This window comes from Nymphaea colorata, chromosome 8 (genome assembly GCF_008831285.2).
Source record: "Nymphaea colorata isolate Beijing-Zhang1983 chromosome 8, ASM883128v2, whole genome shotgun sequence".
NCBI classification, from domain to species: domain Eukaryota; kingdom Viridiplantae; phylum Streptophyta; class Magnoliopsida; order Nymphaeales; family Nymphaeaceae; genus Nymphaea; species Nymphaea colorata.
In genome coordinates this window covers 9,807,708-9,825,267 of record NC_045145.1, presented here as the reverse complement: position 1 = coordinate 9,825,267, position 17,560 = coordinate 9,807,708, and the positions used below count along the sequence as shown (strand labels likewise).

The window sequence follows — 17,560 nt, the reverse complement described above, 5'->3', positions numbered from 1 at the left end:
ATAATTGTATCCAGTTCATAAAATTTTTGTGTCATTATCAGATATTATGAAAAGTGGCAACTTGTTGGTTGTGATAGAAAGGGTGAATAATTCGAAACTGCGAAATTCTGAACTAAATCTTGTTTATAACTTTTTCCAAATCTACTTTGAAATGGATTCAGATTCTATTGGTCTAATTTAGTTATCCAATTACGAAGAGAATAGGCCACTAGTTTCAAATCGGACATCTCATCAAAACAAGTGGTAGGGATATCACTCGATCATATTCGAATAGCATGTACCTTTAACCATATCCGGTTTTTCAGTATGTTTATATATTCATATTCTAATCTAAATTAAGAAATTAAGCCCATATCACAATTTGAATTCAGATAGAATCCAATGTCTAAATCCAAATCAGAATCCCAATCCCATTTCAAAGTGAATCCAAACCTTATTTTAATATGTTAAGAACCGACTTTCAAAATTTTATGGACATTAGATATAGGATATTTAATTAAAATGAAATGCAAATCCAAATCTGGTTGAATATTTATTCCAATTTTGTTTTTTTATCTAGACAGTACGGTTAGATCTATCAATTAAAAAAAAAATAATGCAAACAGACATTAGTGGAGCTACTTGTTGGCTGGTTTGGGCAATTGCCCACATCAGCCCAACAAAAATCTTCTTATAATGTTTCAAGATCACGTTGTCAGGATTCAAAAATTACATGTGGTGCTTATATCAAACTTGTTTCGCCAACTTAAGTGTCGCTCAGCAAAAAAAAAATCCTGACTTTGCCACTGCAAAGATATGTTTGAGAGGCATATCTATAACGATCATATGTAATAACAGTAAACATTGTTAAAAGTTTTTAGAGCTTCTTAATTATCTCTTCAATATTACGTATATTTTTCTTTTACAAGTTTAATATATTATATGGGTAGGTGTTGAACGTTGGAACTTATAGAATGAAAAGAAAAAGAAGGCTAGATGTATAGTTCATACCTTGTACGACTATGAAAACTAACCGCCAAGCTTTCACAACTCATAAAATTTAATTTACATAATGGGCATTTTTTTCTTCTTCTATTACTACATGTGAATTGACACAAATATATTTTTGAACATGTCAAATGAATTTTGTAAGGAAATTACAAAATCATATGAGTTGATATAACTATATTTTCTGAACATGTCAAATGAATTTTGTAAGGTAATTAAAAATCATATGAATTGACATAACTATATTTTCTGAACATGTCAAATGAATTTTGTAAGGTAATTATAGAATCATATGAATTGACATAACTATATTTTCTGAACATGTCAAATGAATTGTGTAAGGTAATTAAAAATCATATGAATTGACATAACTATATTTTCTGAACATGTCAAATGAATTTTGTAAGGTAATTATAGAATCATATGAATTGACATAACTATATTTTCTGAACATGTCAAATGAATTTGTAAGGTAATTAAAAATCATATGAATTGACATAAATATATTTTTTGAACATGTCAAATGAATTTTATAAGGTAACCAACTCATATGAATTGACACCAACATACGTTTTTAACAAGTCAAATGAATTCTATAAGGTAAAAGAAAAAGGTTTAGGCTATTCATTTTAAAAGTATTTACCAAAATCTTATCTACAAATTTGAATATTATATAATTTAAAAATATTTATCATGTAAAGAGCATTATGGTAAGTGGTTTGTAGAAAAAGATAAAAAAATAAATTATTAAAACTAGTGCTATAAAGGTGTGCTATGAGATCAGCGTCTGTCCACGTATAAGCGAGCTGACATTTTACCGAACCACATTTTCCTGGGATCATACTTACAACACAGATTATGATATTTCGCAACTTGTGGATCATATTATTTTCTTTTTATATTAAACGAAGCAAACTTTTTTTTTTTTTTTCACTTTAAGGCCATGTTTGGTAGCTTTGGATTTGATATCAGACACTTAACTCAAATTTGCTATGCAAAATCCAGTAAGTAGATAAATAATAAATTTGACAAGTTGCAAATTAAAAACCATAGATGCATAGTTCGATAGCTCACAATTTTAAGATGCCCGTAAATTTATGATATCATCACATCTCAAATCGGAGGCTATCCAACATGACCTAAAAACGTAAATAAATAAAAAAAACAAAATCAATTTTCACATCGATTGTGTACATCTTAACCCCAAGATCGATCTTTCTTTGGAGAATATGCTCCCAGCGTCAGATGTGCGGAGACATTCGACCGTTGCAAAGGTCATTACGTACGTGCCACAATCGTCAGAAAAAAGTGAGATGATGTAAAGAAAAAATGTCAAACCGCCTTCCTTTTAATAGTACAAATGTGAGCTCTGCACGTAATTATACCGAAGTGGTAAGGCCGCAACTGATAATTTTCAAAAGACGGGGAAGATCCCGCAACGGCTAACGCGAGACTTCGAAGAAGCCAAAACCGCGGCGTCGAGCGACGGAAACGAGGCACGAAGAGGAAGCGTCGCGGATAAATATAGCCAATCCGAGCACGAAATCGAACTTTGTATTAGTCACAGTAAGTAGCCAGGGGCCCAGGAAGGGTGGGCTGCGTCCCGCTTTATCACGCGCACAACATGAAAGCTGGTCAAAATGACAGTCTCAAGACACAAATGTGTCAAATTGCATTCGGCCTCGCTTGGCTGATGTTGGCTTTTAAGACTAAATTATTATTAAATTATTGACGTATCAATTAATATCAGCCTGTATCGACTTATATGGGCCAACTATTCGTGTGCTTTTAATATCTACCAATCCTTTAATTTGAGATGTACTTACCAAAAAAATAAACTCCATCTCAAATCTTGATGCTTTTTTATTAGGTGTTCTAACTAAGAAAACATCTACTCAACCTCTTGTTCACACAAAGTATGCTTTTGGACCTGGTGCTTCAAAGCTGCTCAATTTGCATCAATGATCTCCCTTTTTATAGTACAAGAATCAGAGATATTTGAAATGAAAGATGGCCACCTACTTTGATCATTGCATCAACCCCTTCAGGAACAGATTTTCATACTTCATATTAGAAGATAGGTGCAACAACAATTATATGTAAGCCAAAAAAATAAAATAAAACACACAAACATGTCATAACCAGATATGCAAGTGTGCCACTAGTTGACGTGCAATGAGGACACATATTCAGACTAAAATAGCTCAAAACCAGTGGAAGAGGGAGAGCTTTTGCCCTCACCGGAAGGGTGAGTTTTCCTCGCTTACCCACAAATAAAATACTCAAATGATATGAAACAACGGCACTAACCGGTTAAACCAAATTGAATCCAACTGTGCAGCGGATTGAATTAATCGTAAGGGGAAAAAGCAAGCCCTCTATTGGACGCAATCGGGAAAATGAAAAAGAAAGTGTGGTAAACTTAAAAATAAAGGAAAGCAAGCCCCTATTGGAAGAAATCCGGAAAAAATTCTTAAATGATAGTTTTAAAAAATGAAAAAAAAATTCTTAAATGATAGTTTTATCATTAAAAAAATGAGAAATACCAAAAAAAAAAGTCAATTCTTAGGGCCTCCGGACGCCTTCGCACTGCCAACGGGTGGGTGACGCTGAGCTGCACACCCCGCCATTCTGATTAAAAGATTTGCCGCGTAAAAAAGAAAAAGAAAAAGAAGCCTCATGGTCGTGGAAGAGAGGCGCAGGAACATGCATCACTTTATTCAAATACTGAGCAGAGTCATCATGCAAGAGGGTATAGAGAGAGAGAGAGAGAGAGAGAGCCGGTGGTCTTCTCCAGCCTCTGTCCTCCTTTGCTGTGTCTTTCTGTCTGAGAGTACAATCAACTTCTCCCATTCTCTAATCTTCGCTCGGAGAAGGTCAGTTTTTCCGGCGACGATGAGGCTCGTCCTCACAGGATTCCTGCTACTACTGCTTGTCAGCGCTCCTCTCTTTGTAGGCGCTCAGAAGGCGGGTTCCAACTCTACTCGTGCCTGGAAGACTCTCACTGGTATCTCTCTGTCTCTCAATCGCAGACTCCATGACTTCATCTGATTCTGTTTCGAATTGTTTCAGATTTCGATTATTTGACCACGCATCCTTCCTTCGTGATTTAACAAGTGTTCTACTTCGAATGCCTCCAAAAGGAGAAAAATGAAATAGAAAAATCTCCGCTTTTCATGAAGCAATCCAACTATGGTTAACTTCAGCGCATTTAAGTCACGTTTTTATTTCCCTTTTATTCGTTTTTATTTCCAAGTTAGCATTGTCTCTGGCTCTCTTCTTGTGTTGATTCAATTACGTGTGGATTTCCCATCGGAAGGACATAAAATAGTTGAAGCTTTTCTGAATTTTGCTCATATGATTGGCCGCCATTTGCTATCCACCTCATTTGGCTGCGTTCTGCAGGAAGCCGGCCGGTGGTGGTGGGGAGAGGCGGGTTCTCAGGGCTGTTACCGGACTCAAGCGGGGTCGCCTATCAACTTGGGCAGATGCTGAGCTCCCCGGATGGGGTTTCCTGGTGCGACGTACAGTTGGCGAAGGACGCAGTCGGTCTGTGCGTCCGCGACCTCAATCTTGCCAATTCCACCAACATCCGAAGTATCTTCCCAAAGGGGGCCAAGACTTATGACGTTAATGGCGTTTCCATGACCGGGTGGTTCACCGTTGATTATGACTCATCAGTCCTAACCACCAATATCAGTTGTAAGTCTTTCAGTCATCACCGATTCTAGATTCTCTGTTGTGAATCACGCTAACTACTCGACTTAGAAGAAAGCAGATACTTCTTTGGTGGTCGCTTCCTCTTTGAACAAATAGTATTTACAGAGAATCAAATTCTGTTCTTTGCATACTTGTCGAATAGAAGAATACCAGTTTGAGTTTTACTCATTAGCTGTAGCCGCCAGAGATGTCACAGACTCTTGTTATTTTAATAGATCCACCAGTAATTTAGATTCTTTTGCACTTTAGACAAAACATTGGCATGCTCTGTCCACTGAGAGGGCAGCCTACGAACTTAATCTTTGTAAGGGCATGGTGCAGTTGTACAATGGTTGGGTGTACTTGTGGTATTCTTTACTTACTTTGTAAAGCACGGTAGTTTCCTTCAAGCTGATAAGAGTTCTCAAACATGAAATTCTTTTTCCTTTTTTGCTATTCTTTCCAGTGGTTCAGGCACTATATTCTCGATCGTCCATGTTTGATCTAATGTACGGAATTCTCACAGTTGACGTTCTGCCGAAGTTGAATGTTTCACATGTTTGGTTGAACGTGGAGGTAAGGCTTTACTTGTGGCACTAAAGTTTCACTTTGTTTTGTCTGCGTTATGATGGGTTTCTTTATAGCTGGTTACAATTTTCCTTTTGGGTTGTCTTAACAGTTCTCCATCCGTAACAGTGTTTCACTTGCTAATAGTTGTCCATGCTACATCTTGAATTATCTTGAGGCCTTTGAAGAGTATGTTGTTTAAATTTAGGTAGATAATTTTGATGGTATCCATGTTGATATCTCATTCTGTATACCGGTGCTTTTCTTTTTTCCAATCATGTAACTAAGACTATCTAAGGTTAATAATGTTTCAATTCTTCTTCTCTTTCAGCATGATGTCTTCTTTACAGAGCATAAATTGAACATGACAGCATATATTCTTACTATATCAAAGAACATAACAGTTGATTACGTTTCATCTCCTGAAGTGGGTTTTCTGAGGAGCATTGCACCAAGTTTTAATGGGAGCAAGACCAAGCTAATCTTAACCTTTCCAGATTCAGCATCAATTGATCCATCTACTAAACTATCCTATAACTCTTATTTGAAGAACTTGACATTTGTTAAGACATTCGCTTCTGGAATTCTAGTGCCAAAAAGTTATATATGGCCCACTGGTGCAGATCGGTATCTACTTCCTCATACATCTCTTGTACTAGATGCTCATGCTGCAGGATTGGTAGTCTTTGCATCTGGTTTTGCAAATGATAATGCCTTAAGCTACAATTACGCGTACGATCCTGTGGCTGAATACCTGTCCTACCTCAAGAGTACAGATTTCTCTGTTGATGGTGTACTGTCAGACTTCCCTGTAACTGCAGAAGTAGCAACAGGTAAGATTTGATTGTCCCCTTTATTTGTTTGTCTAATGGCTAGATATGAACGTATTTTGATACCTTATCACATTTTCTTAAAAAGTTTTTACGGTATCTGCAAAATCCCTATTCTTAGAATGTTTGATAAAATCGAAACCCTCAACACAAGGTTGGTAATTGCCTTCAGTTGTGTAATAATTCAGTCTTATAAGAAGGATAACTGCAATATATGTGTGTTTATGTAACTTGTTCATCTTTACTTATCATAATTTTCCAGCTGGTTGTGATGAAGATAATGTTTCTTTATTTTTTTAATAAGAGATCGTTCCTGTCAACTATTTTCTACCTAATACAGCATGAATCTGTGAGTTTTCATCATCTTATATAAAAATTGTGAAGAGATCAACATGAATAGTTCATGGGACAGAAGATTTACAACTTTTTAAAACACAGATGCTGTACTTACAAGGCTACAAAATGATACTGTTAGCCGCCGCCTGCTAACTTCCACCTGCTACCAGAAATACTCACCCAAACACACCGCCCTAACCTAGTTAGAGCGACCCTCACCAGAGGAAAGTATCTCTTACATCGATAACCCCCTTCCCCCCTCCCAATTCCGTTATTTAAAGCCATTTTTCTGGGTCAGCCCAGTAGACCTGATCCAGACCCGATTCTAGAACCGAAACCTAGACACTAACATTACTCCCCCCTTCTAAAAACACCTTGTCCTCATGGTGTGATGAACCAAATCAAATGTTGACAGACCAGAGTCCTCTCATGACTGCAGCCAACTAGGGCTGTAGATAATAATAAAAACATGGCTTGACAGTAGCCATGATAGCGTAAAGATACATTTGAAAGTCAGCTTCTCCTGCTCAAAAACTTCCTCCAAGTTGGCATGAGACAGTACTCCCAATAATGCCAAATCAGCTGTTGGGTTATTGGAATATGTGTTCCTTAGCTTTCTTGTTCTATATTTGAAAAGCTGTGGTTGAGGCCTGCATTTGGATTTGATGCAAATGCATTTGGATTTGATGCAAAATTTGCCAGCTCTAGAAGATGAGGTAACGACAAGTGGGTAGTACTCTGAAGCAGTCGGTCTAGGAACTTCTCCACTATTTAGTCTGGTGAAATGATTTGAGCAACTCTCGTACCAGTTTAGGTTGGTCCCATCTGGTAGCTTTTTCCTAGAAGGTATCTTTCTGCCTTAAACTTTTTCCTTTCCTTGAGATATCTCAAATTCCTCAATAGGCAGTGCATAACGTTTGTCATCAAACATCTTCAAAAATGCCTCCGGCCTCTCATCAAGCCGTCCAGGGTCCTTCACAGTGGACTGAATAATAAACTGCAGTCCCTGAATTCCAGAGTGATTCCTCTGCATTAGTATCGCAATGTAACCAAGCTGCTCAACTGTACGGGGCTGATGGAACACTGGCTGCTTTGCAACAAGAACAATGAGCTGAGGCTTTGTATGTAGTACCAAAACATCTTGATCAATCTGAAGATAGAATAATCGTGCAGAATTCTCATTATCTTGGTTAAGGTATTGAACGGGGTAGAAATGGCTTCTTGCAGTCTGAAGTTTGACAATTCTATTTGTCAAGAACTGTGCAGCAAACAAAGTCTTGCATATCTATTCTGGAATATAAAACAATAACTTCTCAATATCAATAACCAAGGTCTTTGCTTCACTAGGTCCAATGTTACCTGCAGCATGACACTCAAAAAATGTCGTGGAGTGCAAGAGATGAGAAAATTTTGAGAGGTCTTCAGGTACAAGATGAACAAGAGCCTCAAGTTTCTCACTCCCAAGCCATGGATTGTCCTCCAATATTAGAGAGGAATAATACATTGCCTGCTGATATGGCTGTCTAAACTTGAAGTAGTCATACGTTACCATGCTTTCCTTGAGTACAGAAAATTTTTCAAGTTTTATTTCAAATTGAGCAATTTTTTCAATTATGGCATCCAGAAATAGCTTCATTTTGTGGTTGCATCCAAACACATTCAACTGGAACCTAAAATCAGATTGAGATATCTTGTACATCAAACCAGCAACCTGTGCATCATAAGCATAATCATTCAAGTAATCCATCAATAAACGTGTGAAAATGTCAGTGACGGCTTCTGCATCAGAAGAATGGCGCGACTTAGGACAGCTGAAATCTATCTTGACAAAAGCCTTCAGAGTGCAGAACAAGGCATCCGGCTTGTACCACAATCTTGAAAAAGAAGTTTTTCTTAGCAAAAATGGATATTTGGTTTGTTGCACTTCTTTGATTGCTAAATCAGTGGGAACAAATAAATTTGGTACAGGCAAATGAGGTTCATCATTAGGGGATGCATTTATCCATTTCTGTAAAATGGCATCAGTTATTTTCTCAACAGAAAATTCATTTTGGTACCACGACTCCTCCATATCTGTGTGGCCTTTAAAATTCTTTGATTCCCAAAAGATCCTGAGATTATTTGGAGTGAGATCCTTTAGTATCATGTAGATGGTGTCTGGACAAAACTTAGAAGGAAGTGACGATCCTACAAGGCAATCATGTGGTGGATAGAGCATAGCATCCGAGCATATCTTAGTGAATGTATGCTCAATGGTCGAACAATCACCGTCACCATGAAGGAATTCCGACAAAATTCCCAAAACGGATTTCATGACAGGCGAACCCCTTTATTTTACTGCAATCCAAACGCCTAACGTTCCCACTAGAGTATGCCTCGTCTCTATTTCTAATTTATCCTCAACTGCCTCCTTGGTCTCGATTTCTAAGGCTTTCTTTGAGAGCCTACAGCTGTTCCCTTCCAGTCCATCATGCTTAACTGTTGTGCACACTGTGAACCCTCTCTCATTCCATCTCAGGAGTCCCTGTCTGGTTGAAGGCAATAGAACCTGAGCAAGTATGAGGTAAGGGAAAATATACATACCTCAGATGGCCAACTTCATCTGCTGCTGGACCCTCACTTTCACCAATTTTTGACTTTCACCAATTTTTGGATCATCGGTAGTTATGCTGCTGCCTAAAGCCAAGTCGACTAATTCTCGTTCTTTGTTCTGAGAATCCTTGTTTGCTCCTTTCATTGGTAGGATGGGCATCGTCAAAGAGTCGACAATCACTTTTGGTGCTTCTTGTATACTTCGATTTTCAGTGGGTTGCAAAACTCCACATGTGCCCAAGGCATCGTCTCCTAAAGCTAAGTTGTTGTTACCTTCCACGAGGATGAGGGCAAGGGCTCGGCATCTGTATTTTGTTTTTAGTCGAGTATCTCTTTTGTTCCTCAAGCTAACTGGCCGACCTTTCAATATCTCCATCCTAGAATGGTTCCGCACTACCTGCCCAAATCCACCCCTCAATTTGGTTCCCATGGTTCGGCTCCAAGAGGTTTTCTCAGGCTGCCTTATTGAGCCCCTCTTCCACTTTCTGGTGTTGCCATCTTTGCGTCCTATTCCAGGGATGAAGGGATTCTCTGCTGCTAGTCCTTCCTCTGTCAGCACCTCGTTCAACTCCGCATAGAAGACTCATCTGCGATGAATTTCATTTCTTGCTTATCTAAGACACCATCCTAGAGCCATCATGGAGTGGTACAAGGACCTCGTCTCCTGATGTGAAGCCGTTATTACCTTTAATAAGAAGATGAGAGCTAGGGTTCAACCACAGTTTTTGTTGTCAATCGCGTGACCACGTTCGCCATACCAGGGGGGTTTCTCCGGCTGCCTTAGTAAGTTTTGCTACATTTTCTCCTCGTCACCACCCTTCTCGCTACAACCCCTCTCTCCCTGCCTTCCGATAGGCACTCCACGCTTAACGCCTCCTTGGTTCGCCTTTTTTGTATATAAAGAACCATAACTATCATTCAAGATTCAACACATCCATTGACAACCTAGCATAGCAACCAAGTTATTGGCAATGAAAAGATAATTTTGAATAGTCATACGCTGAATGATCTTGTTCCTTTCTGCATCCGACATGCTCCACGATAGCATCTGGAATTATTGGTGAAACAGGAATATTATGCCGCCGACTGTTGGCAACAAAATGATCTGGAAGTGAAGCTTCTCTACCATCTGGATTGTGCTACACGATGGTCTGATTAGCTACCGCATCCTCTCCCTTGGCTACAAGCATGGTCTCTGCAACAACGACCATCGACGCATCGTCCATGTTGAGCGTTCTCGTAGGAAACTCCAAAGGCGGGTGTTGCATCTTTCCTGGTTGTAACTGCTCAGAGGCTTTGGAGACCTTGTGGAGCAACTCCTGCAACAGCTCCTTAATAATGAATTGTCTTGAGCTAATCCTTTGAAATTTTTAGTCGATGTCGAGTATCTGTTGATCGATCCTATCGAAAGAATCTTTTAATTTCACCTTCCATCGATCTATCCAACCCAATTGCTCTGCAACGACCTCCATCAAGTTGCGGTCAGAGACTAGCTCTGATACCATTGTTAGCCACCGCCTGCTAACTTCCACCTGCTACTAGAAATACTCAGAGCGACCCTCACCAGAGGAAATTCCCTCTTATATCGATAACCCCCTTGAGTCCTCCCAATTCCATTATTTAAGCCATTTTCTAGGTCAGTCGAGGAGACCCGATTCTAGAACCGAAACCTGGACACTAACAATGATTTTCTACCTTATACAGCATGAATCTGTGAGTTTTTATCATCTTATATAAAAATTTGTGAAGAGATCAACATGAATAGTTCATGGGACAGAAGAGTTACAACCCTTTGAAAACACAGCTGCTATAATTACAAGGCTACAACATGCTACCTACACTTGTACAATCTGCCATTCATTATATCATTATGCGTAAAGTAAAACATGCTTAAGATCAAAGTATCAACAAAAAAAAAAAAATCTTTACTTCTATTTCATGAAGTTCTTGGTGCAAGTTGATCCATTATCTTTCGGCCAATCTAAAGCTCATCTAAGGATGAAATGTCTTAATCAATAAACAAAATATTACTCTTTGAGGTGACAGGACATGCTTAGGAGATAAACTTCTCAAGTGCAACTCATCTTGCGTATGCATGTGCATGTGTCTATGCTTACCTTTTGGTATACATGTCATGGACAGTGTCAGCTAATACTTGTGATGTTGGCTTAGCAAATGACAGCAGTTCCTATTGGTGTATAATATGCAGTTGTGCTCATAAGCAGTTTTTGATAGTTTAGATTATTGGTTGAAGGCATGTTATGTTTACTTACTAGCATCTTCAAGGCTTATTGGATTCAATAGACGGGTACATAATAAATATTGCCAAAGGGGCTGAATTATGCAAGCTACCTAAACTTGTGAACATCATCTAATTCCAGCAGATAATATTTTTTGTCATTTTAAGATAGGGTATGTTGTCTTTTATGAGTTGTCATCTCGTTACATCCCTAACATTTCAAACTTGGTGCTTCAGATTGCTTCAGTAAGGCCTCAAATCGTTCCTCTGTTCTAGGTAAGCATCAATTTGTTCTGATAATAAGTAACTACATTTTTAATCTGTTATGACCATACAGTTCCTTATAGATATTATGTGTCAATTTTATTGCCATGGTGATTTCTCATGGACCCATGTTTTGTTTTATGTATATTACTTATGTATTTTTTGATACTTCAGAAAAACCTTTGGTCATCTCCTTTCTGGGATCCAGCGGAATATATGCTGGCTGCACTGATCTTGCATATCAACAAGCTATATACGATGGAGCTGATATCCTTGATTGCCCAGTTCAAATGACAAAGGATGGAGTTCCTATATGCTTAAATACTACAGATCTTGTGCCTAGCACAACAGTTTCTACATCAAATTTTTCTTCTCTTTTGAAAACCATTCCAGAGATTCAGCAACAAGGCGGAGTCTTTACCTTCGACCTCACATGGGAGGAAATTCAAACCTTAAGACGTAAGTAATAGCTTGTTGAAAAATATTTAAGTTCTAGAGTTACTACATAACTAAAAGAAATGGTAATAGTAAGTAAATCGCCACTGACCAACTTTCTTTTACATGAGAATAAGAACCTTTGACACTCATGAATCTGAAGCATGTTCCAATGAGTAGAGGCCTCACTGTAGATATTTGCTCTATGCCATGGCTATTTGATTCCTTAGCCTGTCTCTATTTCAAGCTGAATACGTTTACTTCAATGTAACAACTATAAACTGCTGATGAGCCATCTGCGTATAGAATGTGGGTGCTTGCACATACACTAAAAAATGACATAGATGGCTCATTAATTGTCTGAAGTCGTAAGCAATTATCATTTTCTAAGTTGATTTGCTTTATACGATTATTTTGAAAAACTTATATAGATGTTCCACTTCAACTAGTTTAACACTTTAACTTTAACTTATAAATCAGCCTATAGCACCTGTTTTTTGGTTCCATGTAGTGCAATAATTATCACATGCTCAGTGTCAAGTCATTTTTCTCTCACAATATCCTCAATTTTAAGTTTTGACATCCATCTCGTTGCAGTTTAATTTCTCAACTATCTTATAAAAACTTAGCTGCTAACCTTGTACTGTGGTGGGAAAGCTTTCATGTTGTAAAAATGATGGAGAAAGTAGGTGGTTTGTTAAATGTCTTATTTCAGTTCCCAATTCTTGCAGCGGTAATAGAAAGTCCATATGGTTTTCAAGGTCTTTTCCGCAATCCACGTTATGCTAATGCTGGGAATTTTACGACCTTACAAGAATTTTTGGCTTTCACAAAAAATCACCCTATCACTGGGGTCCTGATTGACATTCAGGTGCGTGAAGTCTGATACTTTGAATTGCTTTTGATCTGATAATGCAGTATGCATTTAAATCCAAATATGAGTTGATTGAATACTTGTTTGCATTTACTCATTAGACCCATGAAGTCTTTCTGCTTTATATCCTTAACTTGTATATATTGTTCTCCAATAACTAATAGTTGCTAAGCTGAACAAAACTTTGCAGAAGTGCAAAGAGTTAGATGCATCTCAACAAATTTTTTTCCTAAGGTTCCATTAAATCCATTCTGCTTGCAGTTTTTGCATCGTTGATATGATGTATGTACATGTTGGCTCATGCACTGTGCGCGTGATTCACGTAATGTAGACAGTGGTACCTGAAATAATTTGTGAAATCAGATGCTGTGTTAACCACCACAGCCTTCAATCACCTGAAAAAGAAGGAATAGAGATGAGGTTCCCAAAAGAAATGGCAGCCAGAACATGAGGCAGGCCCTAATTTCATTTAAGTATTGTTATACAAAGTAACAGGGAATTAAGAGTACACAACACAAAAGGTAAATAAAATCCTGCCATGATATACACTTGGTATAATCCACAACAGTGGACGTCGTGGATTTGGATCCAACCCAGATCCTAATACTTCTTATCACCCTCCCTGAAGTTGTGCATGGTCTTCAAATACATGTAACATATTCTTTACGGACTAAAGTTGATGCTTTGTGAAACTCTTCAGTGAGCAAGTTAGAATGTGATGAGGTTCGATCTCTTCCTCTTCAACTTTTGTTTGATATAGTGTCGATCCATTTTTTGTGTGACTATATACATGATTAATGACAACATTGATAACGTTCTCATTGTCACACAATGAAAGTAGGAAGCTCCTCCTAGATCAGCTAATAAGTGCCTACCATGTAGCTTCAGCTCTTCCAGCTGACATAGACTTGTATTAGACCTCAGTGCTAAATCTCACAATAACTCTTCCTTTCTTGTTACTCCATGAGACCAGATTTTTCTAAGAAATATTCAATATCTAGAGACAAATTTTCTTTCATCGGGATCTCACGTCCAATCTATACCAGTGTAAGTAACAATTTCATGCCCTCTTTTGTCAGTCTAGGTTCTTCGATTAACCAGGCTATCTCTAATAGTTCCCAAAATATTGTTAAAATCCTTTCACAACATTGACATGACAAGTTCTTAGCTCCCATAAATTGAAATACTAGGTTAATGAAATAACTAATATCTGGCTTATGAAGGTAACATATTGAAGCATCCCAACAGTGCTTCGACATCTAGTTGAATCATCATATGGGTCTTGATCCTTTGAGCTTAGACTTTGGTGTAAAGTACTAGGAGTGCTTAGGGGATTACAATCTATCATTACCATGCTGTTCAGTGGATCAAGAGGGTATTTATTGCTACATAAGAGTTAGAAGATCACCTTTCTTGGTTCAGCCCCAGGCAAATGTCTTATATTTCCAAGATCTTTCATCTTGAAGTTTTGCACCAACAACTTCTTCATTTTCTGAGTATGACAGTCTGAATTTCCTGTGATGATTATATCATAGTCATACACATACATAAGCAGCAAATTAGCAACATCTTTATCTTCAAAGATGAAAGGGACTAGTCAAGGAAGCATATGCAAAAACCATAACTTTAAATTTTAGGAGAAAGATTTTCAAACAAAGGACAAGAGGCTTGCTATCTGGGGAAATTGAAATGCATTGGGAAAAAGCAAGCAGTTAAATGCTTTGACAGAAAATTTGTGCAGTCCTCATAAATGATTGATAAGATGGCTGCTTTTTTATAACTTACATGTTCATAACTTAATATTTACGGACTTTTAAATTTTAGGAGAAAGATTTTCAAACAAAGGACAAGAGGCTTGCTATCTGGGGAAATTGAAATGCACTGGGAAAAAGCAAGCAGTTAAATGCTTTGACAGAAAATTTGTGCAGTCCTCATAAATGATTGATAAGATGGCTGCTTTTTTATAACTTACATGTTAATATTTATGGACTTCTGAGTTGTCCTCTTCATTGTGGCAAAGTATGTCAAATGGAAACAGAAAATTGTCATTGTTTACTTGATTTTGGTTACTTTGAAAGCTGCTTGCTATATAAGAGGTTGCTAGATGGTTTCTTCTTTGAGTCACTCCTTTCATAGATTTAATTCTCTAGCTGAAAACGCATGCCCTAGGCTTTCCTTGTAAATTTTTATACTGTCCAAATATCATGGTGCAATAGTTCTTATGGCTGAGTGAGACGGGCTCTTCAAAAAGTTGCTGCACCCAAGTCGTTAAATATAAGTTGCTACCCCAAGGTGATACGACTCTGGTGCAGGTGTGGTTGTGGCTTGGTTGTGGTGATTAACAGTTTACTTTCTTTTTTCTTGCATTATTGGTAGAATCATAACTTTTTACTTGTTAATTTTGTTGACGGTGGACAATTACACACACGTGCACACACACACACACACACACATGTGCAGCTGCATCCTACACCCGTGTGATGTGGCCTAGTGTATTTTATGCCTATTTGTTCCTTCTGGTATCCACACCATCCTGTTGTATAAATGTGTTTGGTTGGTGCTATTGCCTGAATCACTCAAACTCCGCTTGTGTCATGCATGAGACACAATGCCCAGTTTCTGTAGATGTACATGCTGGACTGGGCTGACATTGTGGAAATCAAAGTGCTTTCATAAGGAGGCTTATCATCATCCCATACAGGTGAACAGGCTTACCAGTATGTATTCTTTTTTCTGCAGAATGCTGCCTACCTTGCACAAAACCAAGGTCTCGACATAGTGAATAGTGTAATCAAAGCTCTGGATAGTGTTGGTTACAACCAAACCAAGCAAAGGGTGATGATCCAGTCTGTGGACAGTGCGGTGCTGATTAAGTTAAAAGAATTAACCAATTACACACTTGTCTACAAGGTTACTAGTTCCATTAGCAGCATCCTACCTTCTGCTATCCAGGAGATTAAAAAGTTTGCAAGTGCTGTGTCCATAAGGAAGGAATCAGTGTTCACACTTAATAATTATTTCACTTCAGGATTAACGAGTGTCGTTCAGAATATCACTTCTGCAAACTTGACTGCATATGTATATGATTTGAGAAATGAGTTTACCTCTGTCTATTCAGACTTTTTCTCTGATCCAAACACACAAGCTGGTGCATATCTTAAGACAGGTTTGGGTGGCCTCAGCACTGGATTTCCAGCTACTGCAAAGGCATACTTGAGTAAGTTTCTCTGGTTCCACTGGTGGTGCTTTTCTTATGATTTCTTTGAATTCGGGACCTGAAAACTACTTTTCATGATCCCAACAAACTTATAAAGAAACCTGTTTATGTAACATGGTTTCTTTAACAGTTTCAGATAATTAACAGTGGTTGTTCTACATTGCAGACAATGCATGTTATGATCTTGAAAATGCACCACTTTACAAGCAAATTCCAGTAGCTGGTTCACTTCTGTCTTATCTTCTTTCAAATCCCCCGCCCGCACCAGCTCCATATGCATCTCTTACAAATGTAACACAACAAGCCCTGCCCCCTGTCATGCAGAGACCGCCGAACACTACTGTGCCATCTTCTGCACCTCCACCACAGCCTCCGAGCAGTGCCTCAGGAATCTTGTCATATAGTACCATTTTCTATGTTCACATGCTGTTGTTGTTAAGCCTCCTATTACAAGCTTAGAATATAACTGGCTTGACGTTCTGCATTGTTTACAGCGAAAACCCTCTTTTCACTTCCTCTTGCGGCTGGTGAGATACTATTGAATCATGTTAAATTTTATGAAATTAATTGTTTAGAGTTGTTCTCTTGCTTTCAGAGAGCGACTTCGTATTCTCTCTCTCTCTCTCTCTCTCTCTCTCTCTATATATATATATATATATATATATATATATATATATATATATATATAAAACAGAGGTTACAGTCAAGTTTGAAATCATGTCTAGCCGCCTAATGGCTTGCGCTCTCAGTTGTGCTAATTCATCTACGTGGTGGGCAGCAAACGCGGATTCAACTCTTGCCAGATTCTTAATAAGACAATTTATATATTGAATCTTCATATGGTTTGCCTTTTGGCCATAATCGTTAAAAACAAGTCACACTTTTGGTGTGTTCGAATGGTGGAGAGACTATGAGACGAGCATCTATACTCTCTTCCACTCAAACACGATGAAGGACGTCATATGCATTTTTTTATCATCATTTGCCTCTGTTTCTTGTCGCACTTTTCGTGCCTCGATCACGTGTGATAGATGCATGAAACAGCCCATTTGACACTCTTGACCACAAATTTAGCACACGTTTAGGGCATGTTTGATGACTATCCAAGGTGTTCTTTACCTTGGATATTGAAATGGAGTTGGACCAGGGAATGTATGATGAGAAGTTGTCCAAGGTGTTCTTTATCTTGGATTGGTGAAAGTTGGACTCTTAGAATCCCCACATGTAAAAAAGTGAGAAGATGAATGTATCTGTGATAGAATTTTGTCGCATTTGAAATTGAAAGGTTCTGTGCCAATTTTTAACCATAGTAGAAAACGTGTTACCCATAAAAAAAACCACCAAACTTTTTGATAAGGCGGCCACTTTCACTGTGACCTTACTTTCACTAAGGTCACTAAATAAGTTCTTCCTCCTATAACTGTTTCTTAACTGTGATTAAAAATATGAATAAAGTGGATACTAACATTCATATCCTTTTCCATAAAAGGATGTAAACACTTTTCTACTTAGGCAACATG

At 38.1% G+C, this 17,560-nt stretch overlaps 2 protein-coding genes across 2 annotated transcripts; one reads left to right on the top strand and one right to left on the bottom strand.

Moving 5' to 3' along the window:
* The first annotated feature begins 3,695 nt into the window (after window positions 1-3,695).
* LOC116258769 (glycerophosphodiester phosphodiesterase GDPDL3-like) lies at window positions 3,696-16,634 on the top strand. Its single transcript, XM_031636149.2, has 9 exons — window positions 3,696-3,994; window positions 4,393-4,689; window positions 5,153-5,262; window positions 5,585-6,086; window positions 11,488-11,526; window positions 11,689-11,973; window positions 12,681-12,820; window positions 15,563-16,040; window positions 16,207-16,634. Exons 1-9 carry the CDS (start codon window positions 3,730-3,732, stop codon window positions 16,497-16,499), a joined length of 2,409 nt encoding a protein of 802 aa, XP_031492009.2. The 5' UTR covers window positions 3,696-3,729; the 3' UTR covers window positions 16,500-16,634.
* LOC116258770 (insulin-degrading enzyme-like 1, peroxisomal) lies at window positions 6,495-11,481 on the bottom strand. The gene has a single exon (XM_031636150.2). It carries the CDS (start codon window positions 8,731-8,733, stop codon window positions 7,705-7,707), a length of 1,029 nt encoding a protein of 342 aa, XP_031492010.1. The 5' UTR covers window positions 8,734-11,481; the 3' UTR covers window positions 6,495-7,704.
* Window positions 16,635-17,560: the final 926 nt, after the last annotated feature.

What these genes read in the sequence shown, in the direction of transcription:
- LOC116258769 (XM_031636149.2), top strand. Translation starts at nt 3,730, where the DNA reads ATGCAAGAGGGTATAGAGAGAGAGAGAGAGAGAGAGAGCCGGTGGTCT. An exon ending in ATGTTTGGTTGAACGTGGAG is followed by an intron (nt 5,263 to 5,584) that starts GTAAGGCTTTAC and finishes CTTCTCTTTCAG; the next exon opens with CATGATGTCTTCTTTACAGA. An exon ending in TACTGCAAAGGCATACTTGA is followed by an intron (nt 16,041 to 16,206) that starts GTAAGTTTCTCT and finishes TCTACATTGCAG; the next exon opens with ACAATGCATGTTATGATCTT.
- LOC116258770 (XM_031636150.2), bottom strand. Translation starts at nt 8,733, where the DNA reads ATGAAATCCGTTTTGGGAATTTTGTCGGAATTCCTTCATGGTGACGGT.